This window comes from Furipterus horrens, unplaced genomic scaffold (assembly GCF_987537825.1).
Source record: "Furipterus horrens unplaced genomic scaffold, mFurHor1.1.pri manual_scaffold_11, whole genome shotgun sequence".
NCBI lineage: Eukaryota > Metazoa > Chordata > Mammalia > Chiroptera > Furipteridae > Furipterus > Furipterus horrens.
In genome coordinates, this window is record NW_028327181.1 from 29,008,571 (window position 1) to 29,031,734 (window position 23,164).

The 23,164-nt window shown below is 40.3% G+C and overlaps 1 protein-coding gene across 2 annotated transcripts in view; it reads left to right on the forward strand.

Annotated features, from left to right (window-relative positions):
• JHY (junctional cadherin complex regulator) overlaps positions 1–23,164 on the forward strand; it is a 99,494-nt gene that overhangs the window by 64,642 nt on the left and 11,688 nt on the right. For both annotated transcript variants that reach the window (XM_090291018.1, XM_090291019.1), the window contains exons 4-5: positions 11,044–11,696; positions 18,641–18,932. In XM_090291018.1, coding sequence (XP_090147144.1) covers positions 11,044–11,696; positions 18,641–18,932 — 945 coding nt within the window. The remainder of the gene's footprint in view (positions 1–11,043; positions 11,697–18,640; positions 18,933–23,164) is intronic.

The following is a 23,164-nucleotide window of genomic DNA, read 5'->3' on the forward strand; positions in this document are numbered from 1 at the left end:
GTTGCTTTACTCTCAGAAAAGCTAGAAACGGTCTGAAAAAACCAATATCGTGTTTTTTAATAGTTAAATTCCTTAACAAGTCTGCTGGGGTCTTGGAGGGGATCAGGAACATCTTTAGTTAGATTGCTTAATTCTGTCCTAATCAAAGCAGTATAAATAATTGCTGGTTCTCCCCTTCCTGAGACTGGCCTTTCTCTAAAGGGAGCCGCCAGCATTTCTGGTCTTTCTAGTTTGTCCTGGTTCAGTTATTTTTTAGTTTCAGTTTTAGTCGGTGAAGGTGAAGGCAGCAGAGAAGGAAGGGAAGAGGCATGAGGAAGGGAAGTCAGTCCACACAGGACAGCTCAGAAAGTAGAGGACACAATGGACTGGTTGGAAAGGAGGGAGGAGTAGGCAGTTAGCAGTGAGTATCTTTGGAAGCCCTCTTTAATTCAGAGACAGTTTCTAAACTTTTTAAATGAACTTCCTGGAAGGAAGAGAGCTTATATGTCCCTCAACTTGAGGTTCCTAACTTTCAATCAAAGTAAGCTTCCTATTCATTTCCTTTTATTTTAGAGCTGGCTTTTTCCAGTTTGCATGCAGAAAAATCAATTTGAGTAGATCAGAAGTTTCCCATTTTAGCCATCTTAAGCTAAGGTCATTTTTAGTTAAATCTCTCCATTTATATAAATACTGAAAAATGAAAGCACTGTATGAATTGGACATGAGTCCTCCAGGAGTGCTAACATGGCTGCCCACTTGGGGCTTGTCAGCCTAGAGACACAATCCCCCATTTGAATTTAATTTCCTTTTGAAGTCTGTGGAATCTCAGTAAGCTCCCAGAAATATTATGTTGTGGGTTACAGTGCGCTGCTTGTGGGTTCACTTCCGAGGCTTTTACCTCCCGAGCCTCCAGCCCTCTTATGTGCCTTGGTGTCCCTCTCTGGCTATCTAATACAAGGATGAGGACTTGGAGCACCGGATGACCAGTCCTTACATGCCTGTCCCCAAACAAGTCAATTGTTTAATTACAATGTATAGGAATTCCCTATGGGACCACTTCATGCCTTCAGATCTCTCAGACACTCCCACAGTGATTCTTAGTTACTGAAGAATATTCAAAATTCGAGCTGGAAGGAGTAGGTGTCCCTTTTCTTTGGAGCTGAATAAGTTCAGTCTCTCATTTAACTGGCAAAGTTTTTTTTCTTTCTTTGTTTGTTTTTTTAGTCAGGCTCCCAGAAAGCAACCTCAATTTAAAGGCTGAAACATAAAAACAGACACCCCTTCCTCCTTTCCCGGGTTAATCTAAATTCAACCAACCCTTATCTTTTAGTGCCACCTCAAGGATTTGCTAGTAACATCTCAAATAAAGTCAGGACCTGTGACCAAAAGTCGGAAGGTCCAGGATTGATTCCAAGAGAGAACTCACCCAAGGTCACCCAATATGAAGCGAATGGCCAGTGGGGCACAATGGACCTCTGCTGGTACCAAACACCAGGTCTGGGTCCAATGGTGGTCCTGGGTGGTTTTCTTTGGAATCCTGGTTACATCACCAAGTAGATGTCAATGAAAGAAATTCCAAACCTAAAGAACAGTTTAGAGTTTATCAGAGTCTAGGCTGAGGTCTTGACCCAAAAGCAAAGTCTTAAGTTTCCAAGTATCTGATTAGTGATATCAATTCCACTGAGGAAGAAAAGGAGGGCTTTGGCGCTGGGCTGAAAGGGAGGGGTGCTGAGGAAGGGGGTGGTCCTGATGTTGGGTTTGGAGTTGGCTGGGTCTGATCTGGGCACAGAACATAGGAGGTGCATCTGAATTAGGAAGACATTTGCATCGTTAGAATTCACTGGTGCACTGAAGCTGTCGTAATTGCTGAAATGCCTCAGGACTTATAGGTAGTGGCTGAAGAGAGAATGGTCAAGAGCAGGGCCCTGTAGAGAATGGCAGAATTTCAAGAGTGAGCAGCGGGAGAGAGCGAGAGCAGGAGAGAAGACGATAAACCGAGGGCCAGAGAGGTAGAAAGCTGCTCAGGATAAACAATGTCATGAAACTGGAAACATGAAAATTTCAAGAAAGAAATATCAGTAAACAGGGTCAGACTCTGCAGTGAAGACAAGTAAAAAGGTACCATGAAAATGGAATGGTGGTATATGCAACTCATATGTGTAAGTTTCTAATGATTCAGAAAAGGAACTAAATAATAGCATAAACAATAATGGAAATTTGTCTACCTATCTATCAATATATGGAGAGACAGAAAAAATGCTAAAATGTGGCAAAATGTTCAATATCGGTGAATCTTCTATAAGAATCTTTGGAGACTTTCTGTGCTATTTTTGCAATTTTTCTATAAATTTTAAATAATTTTGTAAGTTTGAAAAAATAAGAAGTTAAAGAAAAAGGTACCCATAGGATTTAGCAACTGAGAAGGGATTGGTGGCCTGAGCAGAGCCATTTCCGTGGGGTGCTAGGAATCAGTGCTCTGCTCAGGGGCAGAGGTCAGAGAAGAGAAGGGGAAGCGAGGCCCAGCACAGCCTGCCCTTTCATGCCTGGTTATGGATTAAGAGAGGAGGCTTAACCAAAGAGTGGAGTCAAGTGAGGGATTCTTCCATTTTTGTAGCAGGAGAGTCTTATTAAACACATTTACATGCTAAATAAAATAAAATAAAATAAAATAAATTAACTAGAGACAGGGCAAGGAAAAGAAGAGATATGATGGAAACAAGGTCCCTGAGACAATTTAAGCCTATATAGTTTCATTTTTTTAAATACTGATCATTGGCCCTGTGTGGTGTGGCTCAGTGGGTTGAGAGCTGGTCTGTGAACTGAAAGATCACTGGTTTGATTACTGGTCAGGGCACATGCCTGGGTTGTGGACCAAGTCCCTAGTTGGGGGTGTGTGAGAGGCAACCGCTCTCTCTCAAAAATAAATTTAAAAAATAAAATACTGGTAATTGATGGTGATTATTGTCTTCTTTACAAGCCAAGGAATTCCTCTTCACGTGACCTTTCTGTGTAGACCTTGCTGTCCTGAACCACTTGTGCATCCCTGGGAATCTCCACTTCTGTGTGTGCCCAGAGCTGGGCGCAGTACTTAGCTAAGGGTCTGGCCCTCGCTGGCCAGTGCAAGGGAGCGCACACCCACCAGCAGAAGACCCTTCCCAGACAAGGAGTGTGTGTCAATAAAAGAAATAGAAAGTTGTCCAATTAAGTAAAGCTTCACAAGGATGAAATAGGATATTTTCTTTCTTGCCACTCTTAAATTACCGTTGACTTTCTAGGCAAGGAAAAAGGAATGATAGAGTGAAAGGTGTGAAGGATCTTTGACTAATCTTAAAATCCTTGTGGTCGTCGTCGGTCGTCGTCGGCAGCCGTCCGTCTCGAGAGACGATGGTGTAGCTTCTTAAGAGTCTATCTGCACCGCCGAGAATGGCTGTGCAGTCCGACTCGGGAGTGACACGGTATCTGTCTCCTCCCGTGTTGAATCGACATCTTGTGATGACGCTGGAGTGTCCTCTCCAGTGAAGCTGAAGCTACAGAGCCTGGGCAGGGTGATATGGAGGGTCTGCTGTTGCCCATGCAGCAGACCCCCCCTCTCTTCGCAGCTGAAGGGTCCAAGGGAAAGACGGAGTCAATACAGCTTGGCTTCAGGTGCGCCGCAGGAGTTGCCGGTGTTGACTACAACGTCAAACCGCCTTAGGGACTCCGGCTCCGGATTTTCTGTCGGGGTTTACTCCCTTAGCCTTTCCCCTGAAGAGGTATGCCGCAAGGCAGCGGAGGTTTTTTGGAGTCAGAGTTTTCCTTCTCTGATCCTTGTGGTCACATCCTAGGTAATCTTCCTACTTTTCCAAAGAGCTATTAATTTGGTTTTGCCTCTAATACTGCCAATAGAACCACGCTTCTTTTTTCATCTGAAAATAGAGTCCTTCCTTACTGATGCTGAAAATCAGAGCCACTTTGATAAGTGTGCTCTAAAAGTGTCTTCACATTATCAGGTGTAACTTATATCCCAACCTCATGTTTTTATTTCTTTAATTTTTTAATTTTGAATTACACTTGACATACAATATTGTATTAGTTTCAGGTGTACAACCTAGTGATTAGATATTTTTATAACTTATGACGTGATCACCAATAAATCTAGTATCCATCTGACACCATACCTAGTTTTTTATAATATTATTGACTATATTTCCTATGTTGTACTTTACATCCCTGTGACTATTCTGTAATTGCCAGTTTGTACTTCTCAGTCTCTTCGCCTTTTTCACCCACCCCCAACCTCCCTCTCATCTGACAACCATCAAAATGTTCTCTGTATCTGTGAGTCTGTTTCTGTTTTCTGTGTTCATTTATTTTGTTTTTTAGATTTCACATATAGGTGAAATCATATGTTATTTGTATTTCTCTGACATTTCATTCAGCACAATACCCTCTAGAGCCATCCATGTTGTTGCAGATGGTAAGATTTTGGTATTTTTTATGGCTGAGTCATATTCCATTGTATATGTGCACCACATCTCATTATCCATTCATTTACTGATGGACACGTAGGTTGCTTCCATATCTTGGCTATTGTAAATAATGCTGCAATGAATATATGGGTGCATATGTCTTTTATTTAGTGCTTTGGGTTTGTTTGTTTGTTTTTCTGATAAATACCCAGAAGTGGATTTGCTAGGACCTTCTTTGTCTCTTATTACAGCTTTTGTTTTAAAGTATATTTTGTCTGGTGCAAGTATTGCTACCACAGCTTTTTTAGTTCCTATTTCCATTAAATATTTTCTTCTATCCCTTGACTTTCAGTCTGTGTGTCTTCTGATCTGAAGTGGATCTCTTGTAGACAGTTTATTTAAGGGTCTTGTTTTGTTATCCATTCAGCCACTCTATGTCTTGTGATTGGAGCATTTAATTAATTTGCATTTAAAGTAAATGTTAATAGATATGTGTTTGTTGCAAATATAGTATTCGTATTTTTAATTTTTTCCTACTACTTAGAGAAAACCCTTTAACATTTCTTGCAATACTGGCTTGCTGGTGATAAACTCCTTTAGGTATTTTTTATCTAGAAAGTTCTTTACCTCTTTGATTCTAAATGATAGCTTTGCTTGGAGGAGTAATCTTGGTTTAAGTCCTTGCTTTTCATCACTTTGAATATTTTGTGCCAATCCCTTCTGACCCGCAAAGTTTCTGATGAAAAATCAGCTGACAGTCTTATGGGACCTCCCTTTTTTTTTTTTAAATATGCTTTATTGTTTATGCTATTAGAGTTGTCCCAATTTATTTTCCCTTTGTTCCCCTCCACCCAGTGACCCCCTCTCTCCAGCTGTGCCCCCCCTTAGTGCATGCCCATTGATTGTGCATATAGTTCCTCTCAACATCTTCCTGTCTACCCCACTCCCTCCTAGCATGCTTCTTAATTCCTGTACCATCTCCCTCCTTTTCCCCCTTCACCCTCCCAGCTCACCTCCCCCCAAAATGTTCCCCATACCTATAATTCTTTTCCCACTCTTGCTGCCTACTTAGTCTGCCTTAGTTTCAATTTCCTAGCTTCTGTTGTTGGTTGTTGTGATACAGCTTTCATTTTAATGTTCATAATTTCGATTCTCTTTCTCCTAAATAAGTCCCTTTAACATTTCATATAACAGTGGTTTGGATCTGATGAACTCCTTGAGTTTTACTTTGTCCTGGAAGCATTTTCTCTGCCCTTCTATTCTGAATGACAGCTTCGCTGGGTAGAGTAATCATGGTTGTAGGTTTTGCTTTTCATTACTTTGAATATTTCTTGCCAGTCCCTTCTGCCTGCAGAGTTTCTTTTGAGAAATCAGTTGGGACGTTCTAGGTCCATGGGGGCCCTTTAAACAAGCGGACTCTGCTGAGAGACTGGCAGTTTCTGCCTCCGTCCCAACCCCCGCTGGTTTGCACAGTCAGAAGCAATGAGGCTTGATTTTCCCCGGTGCTGAGACCCTGGGCTGCAAGGTCTGGTGAGGAGCTGGGAGCGCTCCCCAGGTGTCCCTCCTGACTTTTTAAAACGTGTAACTGTGCTTTCCACTGGGCTGCTGCTGTTGCTGCTGCTGCCACCACCACACCGTGTCCTCCCTGCCTCAGCTCCACCCCTTCTACCTGTCTGGACGAGTATTTCTTCTTTATATCCTTGTCTGTTGGGCTTCCATGCACTTTGTTTTTCTGGAACTTCTGGTTACTTCTAGTTTTGAGGTAGTTGTGTTTCTTCTTAGTTGTGGAGGGAGACGCAGCGTGTCTGTCTACATCTCCATCTTGGCCGGAAGTGGGAGCTCCCTTTTAGCTAACTGCTTTCCTCTTGCTGCTTTTAAGATTCTCTCTTTGTCTTTAATTTTTGGCATTTTAATTATGGTGTTTCCTAGTGTGTCCTCTTTGTGTTCACCTTGTTTGGAACTCTCTGCACTTCCTGGGTTTGTATGTCTATTTTATTCACCAGGTCAGGGAAATTTTCCATCATTATTATTTCAAATATATTTTTAATTCCTTGCTCTTTCTCTAATTCTGGCACTTCTATGATGTGAATGTTCATATGCTCCAAATTGTCACAGAGGCTCCATACCATACATTATCGTCATTTTTTAAATTCTCTTTTTGTTCTGTTCTGATTATTTTCTGCTTCCTTATCTTCCAAATCATTGATATGATCCTCTGCTTCATTTACTCTACTGTTGATGCCCTGTAATGTATTGTTCATTTCAGTTATTGTAATCTTTATTTCTGACTGGTTATCTTTTATGTTTTCTATCTCCTTTTTTATGTTGCCTATCTCTCTGTTGGAGGTTTCAGTAAGTTCCTCTACCCTTCCCATAAGTTCATTGAGCATCCTTATAACCAGTGTTTTGAATTCTGCATCTAGTAAATTGTTTTTCTCTGTTTTGTTTATTTATTTTTCTGGAGTTCTGTTATGTTATTTCATTTGGGACATGTCTTTTGTCTCCTCGTTTTGGCTGCCTCCTGTATTTGTTTCTAGAGCTGCTATATCTCCCAGTCTTGATAGAATGGCCTAATGTAGTATGTGTCCTGTGTAGCCCAGTGGCACAATCTCCCCAGTCACCCAAACTAGACACTCCAGGTGTGGGCTATGTGTACCCTCCTGTTGTAGTAGAGCCTTGATTGCTATTGGCACATCAGTGGGAGGGATTTACCCCCATGCCTATTAGTTTCAAGGACCCTCAGAACTACAGTGGAGGATCTGCTGTGCACGGAGCAGCCTACACAGCCTACTCACTTCAGTGGAGTGCTAGTGCCCACTGACTCCGTCCCTTGAGTGTGTCACTTGTGAAGGCCAGTTCCTGCTAGTGCTGAACCCAGGACCACTTAGCAAAATGTATGGAACATGCTGAAGCCAGATCCTGTTTGTTTGGGGTTTGTGAACATTTGAGAGCTTTTAGGAAAGTCTGCACATGAGCCAAGACAGGTCATTTGTATGGAAAAGCCACTTGAAACAGCTTGGGTGGGCACACAAATTGGGTGGGATGGGATCTCAGGGAATCCCCAGGGTAGGGAAAACAATGTGAGCCAGGTAGAGGGAGACTCAGATATGGCACCTGCCTGCTGGCTGTGTGGGAAGAGGGCTCAGCAAAGGAACAAGGGCCTCTGCTAGCACTTTGTCTTGGAGAAAGCTGCTCCTTCAGCTCTTGCCTTGATACCAAACAACCCAGTTCCTCCCTGTATGTTTCTGGTGCCTTTTGAGCCACTGCCCCAGTGCTGGAGCTCTGAGTGAGTCTAAGTTCCATGTGTAGACCCTTGAAGAGGAATGTCTGAGACTCCAGCAGCCTTCTGTCTCTCTCAGCAACAATCCCCACTGGTTTTTGTAACCAGAAGTTATGGGGATTTCTCTTCCTGGTATTGGAACCCTGGACTGGGGGACCTGGTATAGGGTTGGGACCACATCCTCCTCAGTGGGGACCTCCACATCCAGTATATCCTTGCTGATTTTTAATCATCACACGTGGGTGTGGGACTAGCCCATATCATGCCTCTGCCCCTCCTACCAGTCTCCATGTGGCTTTTTCTTTATATCCTCTGTTATAGGACTTTTGTTCAGCTAGATTTCAGGTGGTTCTGAATGATGGTTGTTCTGTAGGTCAGTTGTAATTTTGATGTGGTCGTGGGAGGATGCATGTATCGTGTTTACCTACTCTACCATCTTGACTGAAACTTCACTGTTAATAAACACAACAGAAGCTTCTCTGTGTCAGAACTCATCTTGGAGACCAGACACAACACTCGAAACTACAGGGCTGACCAGGGTAACTGCCAGGGAGGTAGAAGGTTGCATGTGTGCTTCCCTGAAGAGCAAGAATGGGTTCTGTTTGAAAGGATGAACTTCTTGGTTGAGATCAGAGCATATATTCTCCCTCAGTAAACAGCGATGCTATAGAAGAGAGAGCCGCTGAGTACTGCCTTCCTCAGTGTTGGGGCAAACTGCCCCCGCCCCGATGGCGCAGTGCGAATGAACATTAATAACTAAGTATGGGTCTTACTAAGAAATTATTATCCTAGCATTAGGCATCAGGATTCCCTGATGCTAATGGTCCAGTGAGAGGATCCCGCTCTGTGTGTGGCAGGAAAACCCACTGTCATTAAGCAGTTATTCTGAGTGCATGAGAGTATGGACTGGTTGTGCGTGCTGGTAACAAAAGAACCCCAGTGAGAGCTCAATGAAACAGAGGATTTCAGTGCTGATGGAGATTAACTAGCCCGAGAATGGCTTTGTGTATCAACGTCAGGGAGCTCAGGTCTTGCCACCTAAGGAGTGATACCTGATGCCTCCATTGTAGGGTGATATACCTTCAATGAACCATGGATCTCAAGTGGCTGCTGGGGAGGTCAGAGAAATCACAGTGAGGCCATAAATGTCTTCCTCTCTGGGGACTGACATGCCACCTCTGGGCACTTACATTTGTATAAATAGTGAATTTAGCACTTGAGACTATTGAAGTTTCACAAAATGATGAGTTCTTGGCCTTGTTGACCAAGCCCCCTGTGAAGAATACTATTATAACCTGAATTGTCAGAAGTAGAGGTAGAACTTGACTAAAGCCAAGTGGTGACCTGAGACTTCAGGTCTGGTGCCCTAGGAAAAAATGTCCTAATAGACTTTTCTTTTTCTTTTTTTGTGGGAATGAGGAGATAGAAACAAAACAAGTATAGTTGGACGGCAGCCGAGAAAGAGTTTCTGGCCACGTATTTTTCTAGCAATTAAAAGACTGAACAAATATTAAAAAGAATGACCTTCCCAGCACCAATAAATATTTATAGATCATAGCAAAGGGGGCCTTTTTTACCATTCATAAACAGTCATGACAGTCATGGAAAGAGCCACCGTGTTTCAAGAACACGCCTATAAATTGTTAAGTACAATTTCCTTCTGCACCCACTACAAGGCAGGGTGCTCTTGGGCTCCTTACAGAGCCCTCTGGCCCATGGTTCCCCCATGCAGCTCAATATACTGTAGGGGAGGAAGAACTGGTGTTTTGGGGGTTTTTTTGTTGTTTTTTTTTTAATTTTTAGTTGATTTGAGAGAGAGATTGATTTGTTGTCCCAGTTATTGATGCATTCCTTGGTTGATTCTTGTATGTACCCTGACCAGGGATAGAACCCACAACATTGGCATATTAGAGCAACACTAATCAGCTGAGCTACCCAGCCAGGGCCAAGACCTATCATAATTGAAATACAGAAAAGGAACTCTTCTTTTTTGTAGCACCGCTTGTAAAAATTTAAGTTTAGAGGAGCTAATCAGAATTTGGCCAATCCTCCAGAAAGCTCAAATTCTAGGAAGAATATACTCTAAATTTCAAATTTGTACTTAGAAATCTGAAGTAAGAAGTAATATGGTTTATTACTGTTTTAAATAGTCTCAACCTTATCATTATAATGAGACTTCATTCAAAATAGAATACCACTTAATATTATACAGGAATCAATTAGTCTCATCAATTATATCAGAGAAGTGAAATAAAAGTTGAACTCCTTGCCATACTTTGATCATTCTTCATTATAAGCTAAAACGAACCATTTAAACAAGAACATGATTTATTTACCTGGAGCTTTTTTCTCAATGATCTGGGCAATCTGCGTATTTTGATTGCCATTGCATGAATACGGGCCACAGAGACTTTACATATGTGAGTTCAGAAAGGAAGAAATGTGTTGCAGTTACGTAACACGCTGATGCGTATGGCCATCTTACTGTTTTAAGTAAGCCTTTTATCATTCTTTCCAAAGGCCTCTTAACTCAGCTAGTTTTTCACAAAATAATGAGTGCTTTATTCTTGGAAACTATTTCTAAATGGCTCAGCACAATATGGTTACATAGTGTATCTATTATGTCAAGAGTACATTTTGTTGTGACAAGACTATGAAAAGCGTAAAAGACTTGTGAAATCAAAATGTTTCCCCCAGATGTTTTCCTAAGTGAGGTGATAGTAAGGAACCTAAGCAAAGCAACCCTTGTGCTTTCACCGAAGTCCTATCCCAATGCACAATCTTTTACAATCCTCTGAATAAAACCTAATTTGTTTTCTCTGGTGAAGAGGTTATTTCTAGCTTCTGAACTATATAAGTACAAAGATCTGGTAAAGAAACTATTTCATACTAAACTTGTACTTGGTTGGTAAAGAAAATCATTGATGTTCTTTCTGGTTAATATTTTTTAAATATTCATATTAGTTAAAATACATTTGTATCACAGCTCTTTAGAGGTACAGCTTCTCCCACTGCCCACACCCCCTACTTGGTAACACTTAATTTTATAACAGTTTAAGTCAAAGACTTGTCCTTGGTATAAAGCCCATTGTAAACATTCTATTTCTTTCTAGAAAATTCACGATCTAAAATTTCCAGGAGTCACCCAGCTATATTATCCTGTCATTGCCTGATGTAGGAAAAAATCCTCTGTGGTCTTTATTTCTTTTCAATTCCATGCTCACCTTCCTAGAAGTCTCAACTTCCAGTTTGAAAAACACTAATTTAACTTCTGGGAAGAGTGTCAAACTTTTAACTTTGCATTAACCAAAAAATATCTTTTTGGAATTACCCCAGGAGCACTGGTCTCAATGTGAAAGTGCAAGTTCAAGTACTGCACCAAGAGGTCAGTCTTCTGAAACAACCAATGGGCAGCAACCTTCCAGAAGACCAGCCGTGCACCAGCGTCGAAAACAGCCCAAGCACAATCGCAGCCTGAAGTCTCTGGCAACTGAAGAGCTTGTTGTCAGTCAAGGAGACCAGAAAAACACTCTCAGACAACAGAGAAGTCAAAATAAGCCTACTGATGCTTCAGCAGAGCATGAAATAACTGTGATCACGAATGCCCCTAACTATGATGCACACCACCCAAGCGCACTTGGGAGCCAGGAGCCCAAAGTAACCTCCAATAAATCTGCTCCAGCACAGCAGGCTTCTGACAAGATATTATATAAACACTCTCCTGGATATCACTCAGTAATGAATTTCAGTGAAGAAAGAGGACACAAAGACCAAGGAGAGAAAAGATTTTTATATCAGCAACTGCACATCAACACTCTTTCCAATATGGACTTGAACTACCTTCATGAACTTACTGAGAGACAACTGCCTCTGAGTCACAATGGCTCCCAGTCTGTTTCTAACATAAATGTTAACAGACCAACTGAAAATAAGAAGCAACCCAAGCAAATGTATACAGAGGCAAAATATAAGAACTTGGAAATACTATGGTAAGAATTCTTTTTTCTCAAGTGGCTGTCTAGAGGAGAAATGGGAGACTGAGGGAGACAGGCGGGCAAGGGAGAACAGGAAGTGGTTTGGAGGGCTGGGGGTCCTGGGATTTCAGGTGAGGGGAAAAATTTACCTAACAATGTTCTTGGCTCCGATTTCTACTTTTATGTATTTCTTTTCTTTTTCCCTGTCTCCTCTACTTTTCCCATTCTAGTTAAGCCAGAGGTTGAGGGTGGGGAGGGAAGTAGAGAAGGACAAGAGACTCAGTCAAATAAAGATCACTATATTTTGAGGGTTACAGTACTGTTTGGAGAAAACAAATTATATAATGGCCTATCCTAAGAAAATAGTCTAAAATACAGAAAAATATATATGTACGAAAATATCATTTACAGAAATGACCACAATAATCCAACAATAAGGAAATACCTAGTTAAGTTGTGATATTTAACATCCATGTAACCATTAAAAGTTATGATTATGAGGAAATGCTTCTATAAAAAGAAAATAGTAAGGTACAAAATTACACCTAAGGCAATTGTCTATATTAAACTGTGCACAGAAGAACAAAAATGCACCAAAATGTTAACAGTTGTTATCTCTGGCAAGAACAGTTGGGGTTATTCTCAATTTCTTCTTTGTACTTTCTGAATTGTTCAAGTTCCTTATAGTGTAGATATATTACTTCTACAATCAGAAATAAAGAAGTTATTTTAAAAATCACTTCAGAGGACATTTCTTGATGTCGTTCAATCAAATGTGTTTATTACACACCTGATATATGTTGGATTTGGTGCTGAAATGCTACAGAAGATACAAAAGCAGTATGATACATGGGTGCCTTCAAGCATCTTACTTTTTTTTAAACTTCTTTTTTTATTGTTCTATTACAGTTGTCCCAATTTTCCCCCATTGCTCTCGACTGCCCCACCCCACCTTTTTGTTAATTTCTTTTTTTATTGTTCAAGGATCTTACTTTCAAAGTAGGGAGACAGTCTTACACATGAATTGATCAGAAGACATTTAAAAGTGCTATTGGAGGTAGGGGGTACGCCTTCAATGACTCAGAGTTAGCTTCCTAGAAGACATAGTGCCTTGTCTTTTCCCCTGAATTTAGAGGGAGTGCTTCTAACATTTTTACCATTAAAAATAATATCTAATTTTTGGTAGATATGGAGGGGAGATGGGTAGGAAATTCCCTCCTATTCCTATTTCTTTTGTTAAGAACTTTTATCATAAATGGATGTTTAATTTCATCAAATCTTTTCTGCATCAATTAAAAATTTTTATCCTTTAATACTTTAATGAAGTTAAATATATTAACATTCTCTAATGTTGCACTGTCCTTTTATTCCTAGGATTAACCTAACTTGTCATACTGTATTCTTTATAAATTACTAACTTGATTTGTTAGCACTCTGTTTAGGATTTAACATTCACATGCATGAAATGAGATTGGCCTAAAATTTTTCTATCTGCCACTGGCCCCATATATATGGGTTATCAAGATTATACCAGCCTTATAAAATGAGTTGGGGAATATTCCCCCATGTTACATCCTCTGGGATACTTTGTTTTGTTGTTGTTTGTGGACAGATTCCAACTTTAAGATACTTGCATTTATTATGATACTCATATATTTGATTTATTTCTACTATCTAAACTTGTCCTTCCTAATCACTTTGTTTATGCATCTTCTTTTTATATCTTCTATTGAATGGATAGAATATTCTTTGTTACTTTTTCCCTGTACTGATTTGGAAATACATATTCTCTTTCTATTATTTTTTTCTTTAAACTTACATACTTAACTAGTCTGGTGCTAAATTAATATATCCATTCTTCTCCAGAATATACTCAAAATCATTGTATTGTTATTACCCTATCACTCTTCCTTCCCTACATATTATCTTTGTCAAGTATATTATCCAGAACCTTATATTTCCAAAATTTTTTATTGTTATATAGAGTCAGTGATGTTTTATTCTTTATCTTTTATTGAGTTTATTGAGGTGATGTTGGTTAGTAAAATGACACAGGTTTCAGGTGTACAATTCTATTACGTCACCTGTATATTGTATATTATGTTCACCACCCCAGGTCATCTGTTCCCCCTTTAACCCTCTTCTACCCCTCCCCGCCCCGCTTTCCCTCTGGAAATCACTGTTGTTGTCTGTGTCTATGAGTTTTTTTGTTTGTTTGTTTTTGTTTTTTGCTTAATTCCTTCACCTTTTTCACCCAGACCCCCAATCTACCCTCCCCTCTGACAGCTCTCAACCTGTTCTTTGTATCTCTGAGTCTGTTTCTATTTTTGTTTGTTAGTTTTTCTTCATAAAGTTCAACATACAAGTGAAATCATGTGGTATTTGTCTTTCTATGACTGGCTTATTTCACTTAGCATAATTCTCTCCAGGCTCATCCATGCTGTTGCAAAACGTAAGATTTCCTTCTTTCTTACAGCCAAGTACTACTCCAGTGTGTAAATGCACCACAGCTTTTTTTATCCACTCATTGACTGATGGACACCCGGGATGCTTCCAAATCTTAACAATTGTAAATAACACTGCAATGAACATAGTGATGCATATATCTTTTCAAATTAGTGTTTTGGGTTTCTTTGGATGTAAACCCAGAAGTGGGATCATTGGGTCATGGACAGTTCCATTTTAACTTTTTGAGGAACCTCCATACTGTTTTCCACAGTGGCTGCACCAACCTGCATTCCCACCAGCAAATGAGGATTCCCTTTTCTCCACATCCATGCCAACACTTGTTTGTTGATTTATTGTTGACAACCATTCTGACAGGTGGGAGGTGATATCTCATGGTGGTTTCAATTTGAACTTCTCTGATGAGTAGTGATATTGAGCATCTTTTCATATGTCTATTGGCCATCTGTATGTCCTCTTTGAAGAAGTGTCTATTCAAGTCCTTTGCCCATTTTTGGTGTTGAGTTGTATAAGTTCTTTATAAATTTTGGATGTTTACCCCTTATTAGCTGTGTAATTGATGAATATGTTCTCCCATGCAGTGGGTTGTCTTTTTATTTTGTGGATGGTTTCCTTCACTGTGCAAAAGGTTTTTTGTTTGATGTAGTCCAATTTGTTCATTTTTTCTTTTGCTTCCCTTGTTTGAGGAGATATATCAGAAAAAATATTGCTACAAGAAGCATCTGATATTTTACTACCTATGTTTCCTCCTACAGCTTTTATGGTTTTGAATCTACTAAGTAAACCTTTAATACATTTTGAGTTTATTTTTGTGCATGGTGTAAGAAGGTGATCTAGTTTTATTCTTTTCCACGTATCAGTCCAATTTTTCCAAAATCATTTATTGAATAGACTATCTCTACCCCATTTTATGTTTTTGCCTCTTTTGTCAAATGTTAATTGACCATAAAGGCATGGCTTTATTTCTGAGATCTCTATTCTGTTTCATTGATCTGTATGTCTGTTTTTAATGCCAGTACCATGTTGTTTTGATTACTTTGATGGCCTTGTAGTATATTTTAATATCAGATAGCATAATACCTTCAACTTTTTTTTTTCAAGATTGCTGTGGATATTTGGGGTTTTGTGTGGTTCCATATAAATTTTTGGAACATTTGTTCTAGTTCTGTGACAGACATCATTGGTGTCTTGATGGGAATTGAATTGCATCTATAGATTGCTTTGGGTATTACGGACATTTTAATGATACTAATTCTTCCTATCCGTGAACATGGTATATACTTCCACTTATTTGTATCTTCTTCAATGTCTTATAATTTTTCAAGCACAGGTCTTTTAAATCCTTGGTTAAATTTATTCCTAAGTATTTTTAAATGCAATTTTAAATGGGATTGTCTTCTTAACTTCTTTTTCTGATAGTTCATTATTGGTGCATAAAAATGCAACTGATTTCTGGATATTTATTTTGCATCCTACTACTTAACTAAATCCACTTATCCATTCTAGTAGCTTTTTGGTAAAATCTTTAGGGTTCTCTATATACAATACTATAGCTTCTGCAAATAATGATAGTTATTTGGATGCCTTTTATTTCTTCCGGTTGTCTGATTGCTGTGGTTAGGACTTTCAGTACTATGTTGAATAATAGTGATGGAAGTGAACATCCCTGTCTTGTTCCTGATTTTAATGGAAACACTTATAATTTTTTCCCAGTGAGTATGATGTTGGCTGTGGGTTTGTCATATATGGCTTTTATTACATTCATTTCCACTTTGTTGAGAGGGGTTATCCTAAATGGGCATTAGGTTTTATCAAATGTTTTCCTGCATCTGTTGATACAATCATGTGACCTTTATCCTTCATTTTGTTTATGTGGTGAATCACATTTATTGATTTGTGGATATTGTACCAAACTTGCATCTCGATCATGGTGTGTGATCTTTTTAATGTATTTTAATGTATTGTTGGATCCAATTTGCTAATATTTTGTTGAGGATTTTGGCATCTATGCTTATCAGGGATATTGGCCTATAATTTTCTTTCCTTGTAGTGTCTTTATTCTGATTTTGGAATTAGGATAATGCTGGCCTTGTAAAATGAGCTTGGAAGTCTTCCCTCCTCTTGAATTGTTTGGAATAGTTTGAGAAGAATAGATGTTAGTTCTTCTTTGAATGTTTGATAAAATGCACCCATGAAACCATCTAGTCCAAGACTTTTGTTTGTTTGGGAATTTTTTTATTAATGCTTCAATTTCACTAGCTATAATTTGTCCAGATTTTCTGCTTCATCCTGATTCAGTTTTGGAAGATTTTATGTTTTTAGTAATTTATCCAGTTTGTCCAGATTGTACAATTTATTGGTATATAGTTGTTTATAATATTTTCTAACAATTCTTTGTATTTCTTTTGTGTCAGTTGTTACTTCTCTTTCACTTCTGATTTTACTTATTTGGGTCCTATTTTTATTCTTGATGAGTCTGGTTAAAGGTTTGTCAATCTTGCCTATCTTTTCAAAGAACCAGCTCTTGATTTCATTGGTCTTTTGTATTTTTTTTAGAGTCTATTTTGTTTATTTATGATCTGATTTTTATTATTTCCTTCTACTCACTTTGGGCTTTGTTTTTGCTCTTTTTGTAGTTCCTTTAAGTGTAAATTTAGGTTGTTTATTTGAGGTTTTTATTGTCTCTTGAGATAGGCCTATAATGCTATGAATTTCCTTCTTAGGACTGCTTTTGCTGTGTCCCATAGATTTGGGGTTGTTATGTTCTCATTTTCATTTGTTTAAAGGAATCTTTTGATTTTTTTTCTTGATCTCATTATTAACCCATTCATTGTTTAGTAACATGTTATTTAGCCCATGTCTTTGTGTGTTATTCAGTTTTCTTGTGATTTATTTCTAGTTTCATGCCATTGATCAGAGAGGATGCTTGATATTATTTCAATCTTCTTAAATTTATTAAGACTTGTTTTGTGTCCTAATATGTGGTCTATCCTAGAAAATGTTCCACATGCACTTGGAAAGAATGTATATTCTGCTGCTTTGGGATGAAGTGCTCTGAAGATATCGATTAAATCCGTGTGATCTAGTGTGTCATTTAAGGCCACCATATCCTTGTTGATTTTCTGCCTGGAAGATCTATCCATTGATATCAAGAGGGTGTTAAAATCCTCTCCTCTGAATGAAATTAGTACAGTTGGATGGCAGAAGAAAATAAAATTTTGGTCACTTATTTTCTAGCAATTACAAGACTGAACAAATGTTAAGGAGAATGACCTTATCAGCATCAATAAATATTTATAGATCATAGCAAAGAGGGCCTTTTTTTGCCCTTCATAAGCAGGAATAATAATAGTCATGGAAAGAGCCACTGTGCCTCAAGAACACCCCTATAAGTTGTAAAGTATGGCTTCCCCCTGCACCCACTACAAGGCAGGGTGCTCTTGGGATCCTTGCAGAGTCCTTTTGCCCACGGTTCCTCCATGCAGCTCAGTTCACTGCGGGGGAGGAAGAACCTGTCTTTCTGTTAGTAATGCAGCTCTTCGAGGGTCACAGTCTTCCTCCAGGCATTTCAGTTCTGATTCTCGGCTCCACATGGGGCCATGATCTCACATATCCAGTGCCAGGGTTAAATGTCAAAACTCAAGCTCTCAGGTCCAAAACTTTCACCAAGAAAGCCATTGCTTCAGCTTATGTAAAATCTGCTTTAGTTTTAAGGTGGATTTTTATTTTGTTTGTTTGTTTGTTTTGGTCTTTGAGGAGTCCCTGCTTCTTTTACAAATTAAACTATACAGCAGTCCCTCTCTATATCGCAGTTCACTTATCGTGACCTCACTGTATCATGGGATTTTTAAAAATATTATATTTAATTATTTATCGCGGATTTTTTTGCTATATTGCAGGATTTTGCTGTACTGTATACGTATGTTGTTAAAGTTACGTAGGTTTAAGAGTGTAGAATATGTTTAAGAACATAAGTAGTGTTTATAAAAGTGTGGAAAAGGTTAATAAGGGAGTGGGAATGGTTTATAAGCGTGTGGGAAGGGTTTATAAAGCCTTAATATATATATAAATACTAAAATAAATGTAAGGTTCCTACTTCATGGATTTTCACCTATCGCGGGGTGGGGGCGTCTGGAATGTAATACCCGTGATAGGTGAGGGAATACTGTATATTGAAAATGATGTTTGTTTAATTTAATCCAACATTTTTAGGTATTTTGGAGCGGGGAGGTTTTTTGCTTTTAAAAATTGTGGCTTTTTCTATTTTAAATGCATTAAATGAAAGTTCTAAATAGGACCTAGAATATCCTAAAGGAAAAATAGAAGCATTTTAAGATAAAAAATTAGTGTATTTATGAAAAGGTTAAGCTAATGGTCACTAATTTGATTTATAGAGTAAGTAATACATGAAAATAATGGCTTATAAAGACTTTTGTGTTATGTATGTATCCAGGTTTTACTAACAGATTTGTGCTTTTTTTTTTTCCATTAAGGAAGTTCCATTCTTCCTCAGACAGCCAACCTGCCAGCGCGTCTCCAGACTCACGGCTTGCCCAGGTCATGGGGCAGCATGAGCAAGCCTTACTGCAGCTGACCGAGGTGCAGCCCCGTGAAGGGGCCTTGGCCAGTGTCACTCTTCCACCCATATTATCAAGAATAGAAAGTGAATCCCGACTCAACTCAGAGAAAAGCCAAAGAAACCAAATGAAAATTAGTCGTAGCAATTCTGAAGGCTATCTGTTTCAACTGGAAAAGGGGAAAAAGCATAGAAAAAGCAGTATTAAGGTAATAAAAGCCTTTTACCAAATAACCTTTTAGTTTTGATACTACAGACGGACCTTGATTTTCACTCCCATTATTATAGCCCTAGAGTTGGGATGGTCACTGCTGAGCTGCTGCTGCAACAGCGTGGCCCGCGTCCTGAGGAAATCCTTTACCTGAGCCCTTGCTACTGCCTGCGATTTCCCTCCTCTTCTCCTGGAAGTTGTTGCTACCAGGGGTGCCGTTCCCACCTCCTTTGTGCTTCATCGCAGGGAAGGGTGTACATTCGCAGAGAGGAATAGTCCCCCTTTGGCACAAGCTTAAACATCACACCCTCAGAAACGCTCCCCACACCTGCTTCACCCCCAGTCTAGGCTGAGTCTGCAGGTACCATCTCAGAGCCAACACGAAGAGGGGAATGAAAGCCACTGCTGCCATGAACTTTTCTCCCACCCCGAGCACTCTCCCGGGCCTAACCTCACCTCAGCTCCTGCAGGAAACAATGCAGGACAGCTGAGGACTGGACTTCCTTCTGAAATGCTTGCCAGTCTTCACTGAGTTCTTTCTTCATAGTAGGAGTCACCATGACTAGCACCTCTGTGCACTTAAAACTTTCCAGTTGGGTCTATCATGTTAAACAAGGGAAATTAAGGGGAAATATTTCCAGGGAGAAATGAAGGGGCACTCCAGCATTACAGGCAATAGAATCCCCTCCAGAAAGATCACTCACTTCTAGTGTCACGTAGTCAGGAAAAGGCTGGAACAGGCTTCCCGTTTTACAGGGCAACAGGGAAAGACCTGGCTGGAAGCAGCAGGCCCTGAGTGAGCTGGGTCCCTGAGGGAGGTGGGGGGGGGGGGTGCTTCCTGTCCCTGAGGGCAGAAGCAGGCGGGGCTGCGCAGGGAGAAGGTGCGCTGCGTGCCTCAGCCAAGGCGACGTGGGCCCTGAAGTTGGGATGGCCCTCGAAGGCGAGGGACCCAGGCTTTGCTGACCGCACATGGGACAGCCATCCGCTATGGAATACGCCTGGGGAAGGGTCATAAATAGGCACAGCAGCCGAGAGCGGTGCTTAGGGAGAGACTCAACTGTGAGCCATAGCAGACAACATAGCAATGGAGGCGTGGGGGCCTCGGTCCAGAGGAGTGTCCACTACACGCAATTTTAGGAAATCATCCCCACTTGAACTTGACATGTGTTTGTTGAATTCCAGCCTAGGGACTGTGCTGGGATGTAAAGAGAATGAGCCAAGAGTATCCCCAGCAGAAGTTTACAGGTGACGTGGAACTGGGGAGACACAGAAGTGAATGGCTTCAGTATAATGTTGTAATTCTTTTTAAAAAGGGAGGGGAGGGAGGCATGGGGAACACAGGGGAGAACAAAGAAGGATGTGTCCCTCCCTGGGGGTCGAACAGAGTTTCAGGAGATAACTGTGAGCTGAGTCTTAGAGGATGATGGACAGGTAACAAAAGCAGAAAGACTGAGAGAGCAGGGCCAGCAGAGGGGCCGGCATGGCGTGTCCTGGGAACAGGCGTACCCCGGAGACATCACGGGTCCAGGTTCAGACCCCTGCAGCACAGCAAGTGTCACAATGCAGTCAGTCCCATGGATGGTTTGGTTTCCAAGTGCATGTGAAAGTTATGTTTATACTACACTGTAGTCTATTAAGTGTACAATGGCATTGTGTTGAACAAGACAGTGTACATACCTTAATTTAAAACACTTTATTGCTAAAACATTCTAACCATGAAGAAAAAAGAAAAAAGAAAATGGAGGCTTTAACTTCAATACTTAGTGAGCAGGGTTCAGTGGATGTGAGGGACACAGCCTTGCCCAGCTCTCATCTCTATGACTTGGGCAAGTCATTCATTCACCCAGGCCCCTCTTTCCTCATATGCGTAATCAGAATTGTTCTTCCTTTTTGTAGATTTGGTATGATAATTATATTAAATAATGTATTAAAACCTTAGCAAAGGACAGACATCAACTAAATGTTAGTTTCCCTTCCTCCTTCTCTTAATAATTTGAATTCATGGTTTACTGAGAAGAGGTAGAGGAATGTACCCTAGTGACACTGTGTATCCTGAAATCTAAGAGCGTGGGAGGGTAGGCAAGAGGAAGAAAGAAAGCTTCCAGTCACTGCTTCCCACACCCTCTTTCCAACATGGAAAATCCCATCTTCCTGCCTCCTTTCAGAAATGTTACAATCTCCATATGCATCCATTTTCTCCATCCAACACCTTCCACCCACTTCGGACAAGTACACAGAAGCAGTCTTTGTCCTTTAAGCTATCCCAAGAAGCTGAAATGATTTAGAACTGAGCTATTTGTATAGGACAGCAGGTAGCCCGGGCAGCAGACAGAAGGAATCATTATCCAGGTCATGCCCATTTGCTAGTCAGCAAATCTTGCGGTTTCCAAGGGAATCAACTTGAATCCCATTAAAAATTTGAGGATTTGTCAAGATAATAGGTCCAAGCACCATTCCTCTTCTCCTTGCAGTTCTGTTGTGACTGATTTAAAAATACTAAGCATTGTCTGTGCCATTAAATCCAGGCATCAGGCAGTAAGAGCTTAACACAATGCAAGAGATGACAGTCCAAAAATATCTATCGCAACCCACCGCAGAACAACTGCTCACGGAGTTGCCTGTCGGCTGACCACAAGGCGCTGAGCTGCAGTGATTAACGCTTGCGTTTGTGGTCACAGACAGTCTGGGTGTTGCTGCTCGGCTGCTTCTAAGAAGAGGTTTATTCGGATTAAGCTTAGCAACCGTGGAGCACATTTCCTGCGCGCTGTTCTGCGGTATTGGAGGCACTGTTTGTCCCGTTCTGGGGTCACTTTCTCACATCCGCTCCTCTGAGGATGTGTGGAAGAAAGCCCCCACAGCAGGTACCACAGGTCAGAGCTGAGATAGTCTTCACGGGCAGCCCATGTCACTTCCAGCTCACTTTGCCCCAAGTTTACAATATGCATCACTCTTCTGGCTTGTGAAGAAGTGTCATTAGTTACTTGCAAAAATTGTCCCTCAGAAAAGTCTTATGCCTGCTGAGGAGATCAGTGGTGAACACCAGCTCCAAGGGCAGGTCTGGTCTTGGTGGCCGTCACCTAGAGCCAGAGTTGGCCGGTGCCAGTCTGCGTGTGTCTTATGCGAGGACTAGCGGAAGGCCATTGGGTGTGTTGAGAGCGTACCTACCTCCCCTCCACCCCTGTGTTTGGAGACCTAACAGGACTATTATTGTTGATTTTTTTTCTTTTTATTTCCATCATGCTATTGTGACCTTTTAGTCTTGTAACAGCCAAGAAGTAAATCAAAGTAAATTCTAGGGATTATTTTATTATGAAAGCCTTTTGAAGACATGGAAAGTAGATTAGTGGTTGCCTAGGGCTGGATTTGTAGCAGAGAAGGGGAGTGACTGCTAATGGGTAAGGGGTTTGTTTTTAGGGTAATGAAAATGTCCTAAAATGGCATTGTGAAAATGTTTGCACAACTCTGTGAAAATAATAGGTAACCACTGAATTGTACAACTTCAAATGGGTGAATTTTGCAGTATGTAAAATATCTCAGTGAAGCTGTTAGAAGGACTTTTGATGGAAAGAGATCAAACAAACTGCAGCACTGTGAGCCGATCAAGATTACGTGAACCAGAGTTAAGTAAATCCAGGATTTTTCACTGCCAGTCACCCAGAACAAACTCTGTTAGGAGCCGTCGCTCTCCCTTAAGACACGTCTCTTGGCTAGAAGCAGCTTATCCTGTAAAGGGGTGAATGTCATTTGGAGAAAGTTCTTTAGGGCCACACTCTTTCCTTCCTGTCAATATGCGATGCTAGAGCTTCGGCTCTGTTCTGTGACAGCCAAGACGTGTTTATTCAAGGTGATAGTAAGAACTGGGACTGGAGAAGGGCAAGCAATTATTTGTGCTTCACAATGTATCTTTTGTGACTCGGTGCAATGATTCAAGTTAAGCTGCTTCAGACTGAGGATGTGATTTTGGAACACTGATCATTTCTTTCTCATCAGTTTTGAACAAATTGGATATATGACTTGGATACGAGTAGGGTTCTCTTCTCCTTTTTTGTTATTGGTTTACTTTGGCAAATAGCAACTTAGTGATTGCAAAACAATGGTACAGAGGCATATATCAAAAAAAGAACAAATTTGCAATTGCAAAATATAAAATCTCAGTTCATTTACCTATTAAAAATTAGCAAAGGTTTTAAAATATGATGGCACCCAGTATAATCGAGGTTTAGACAAAAA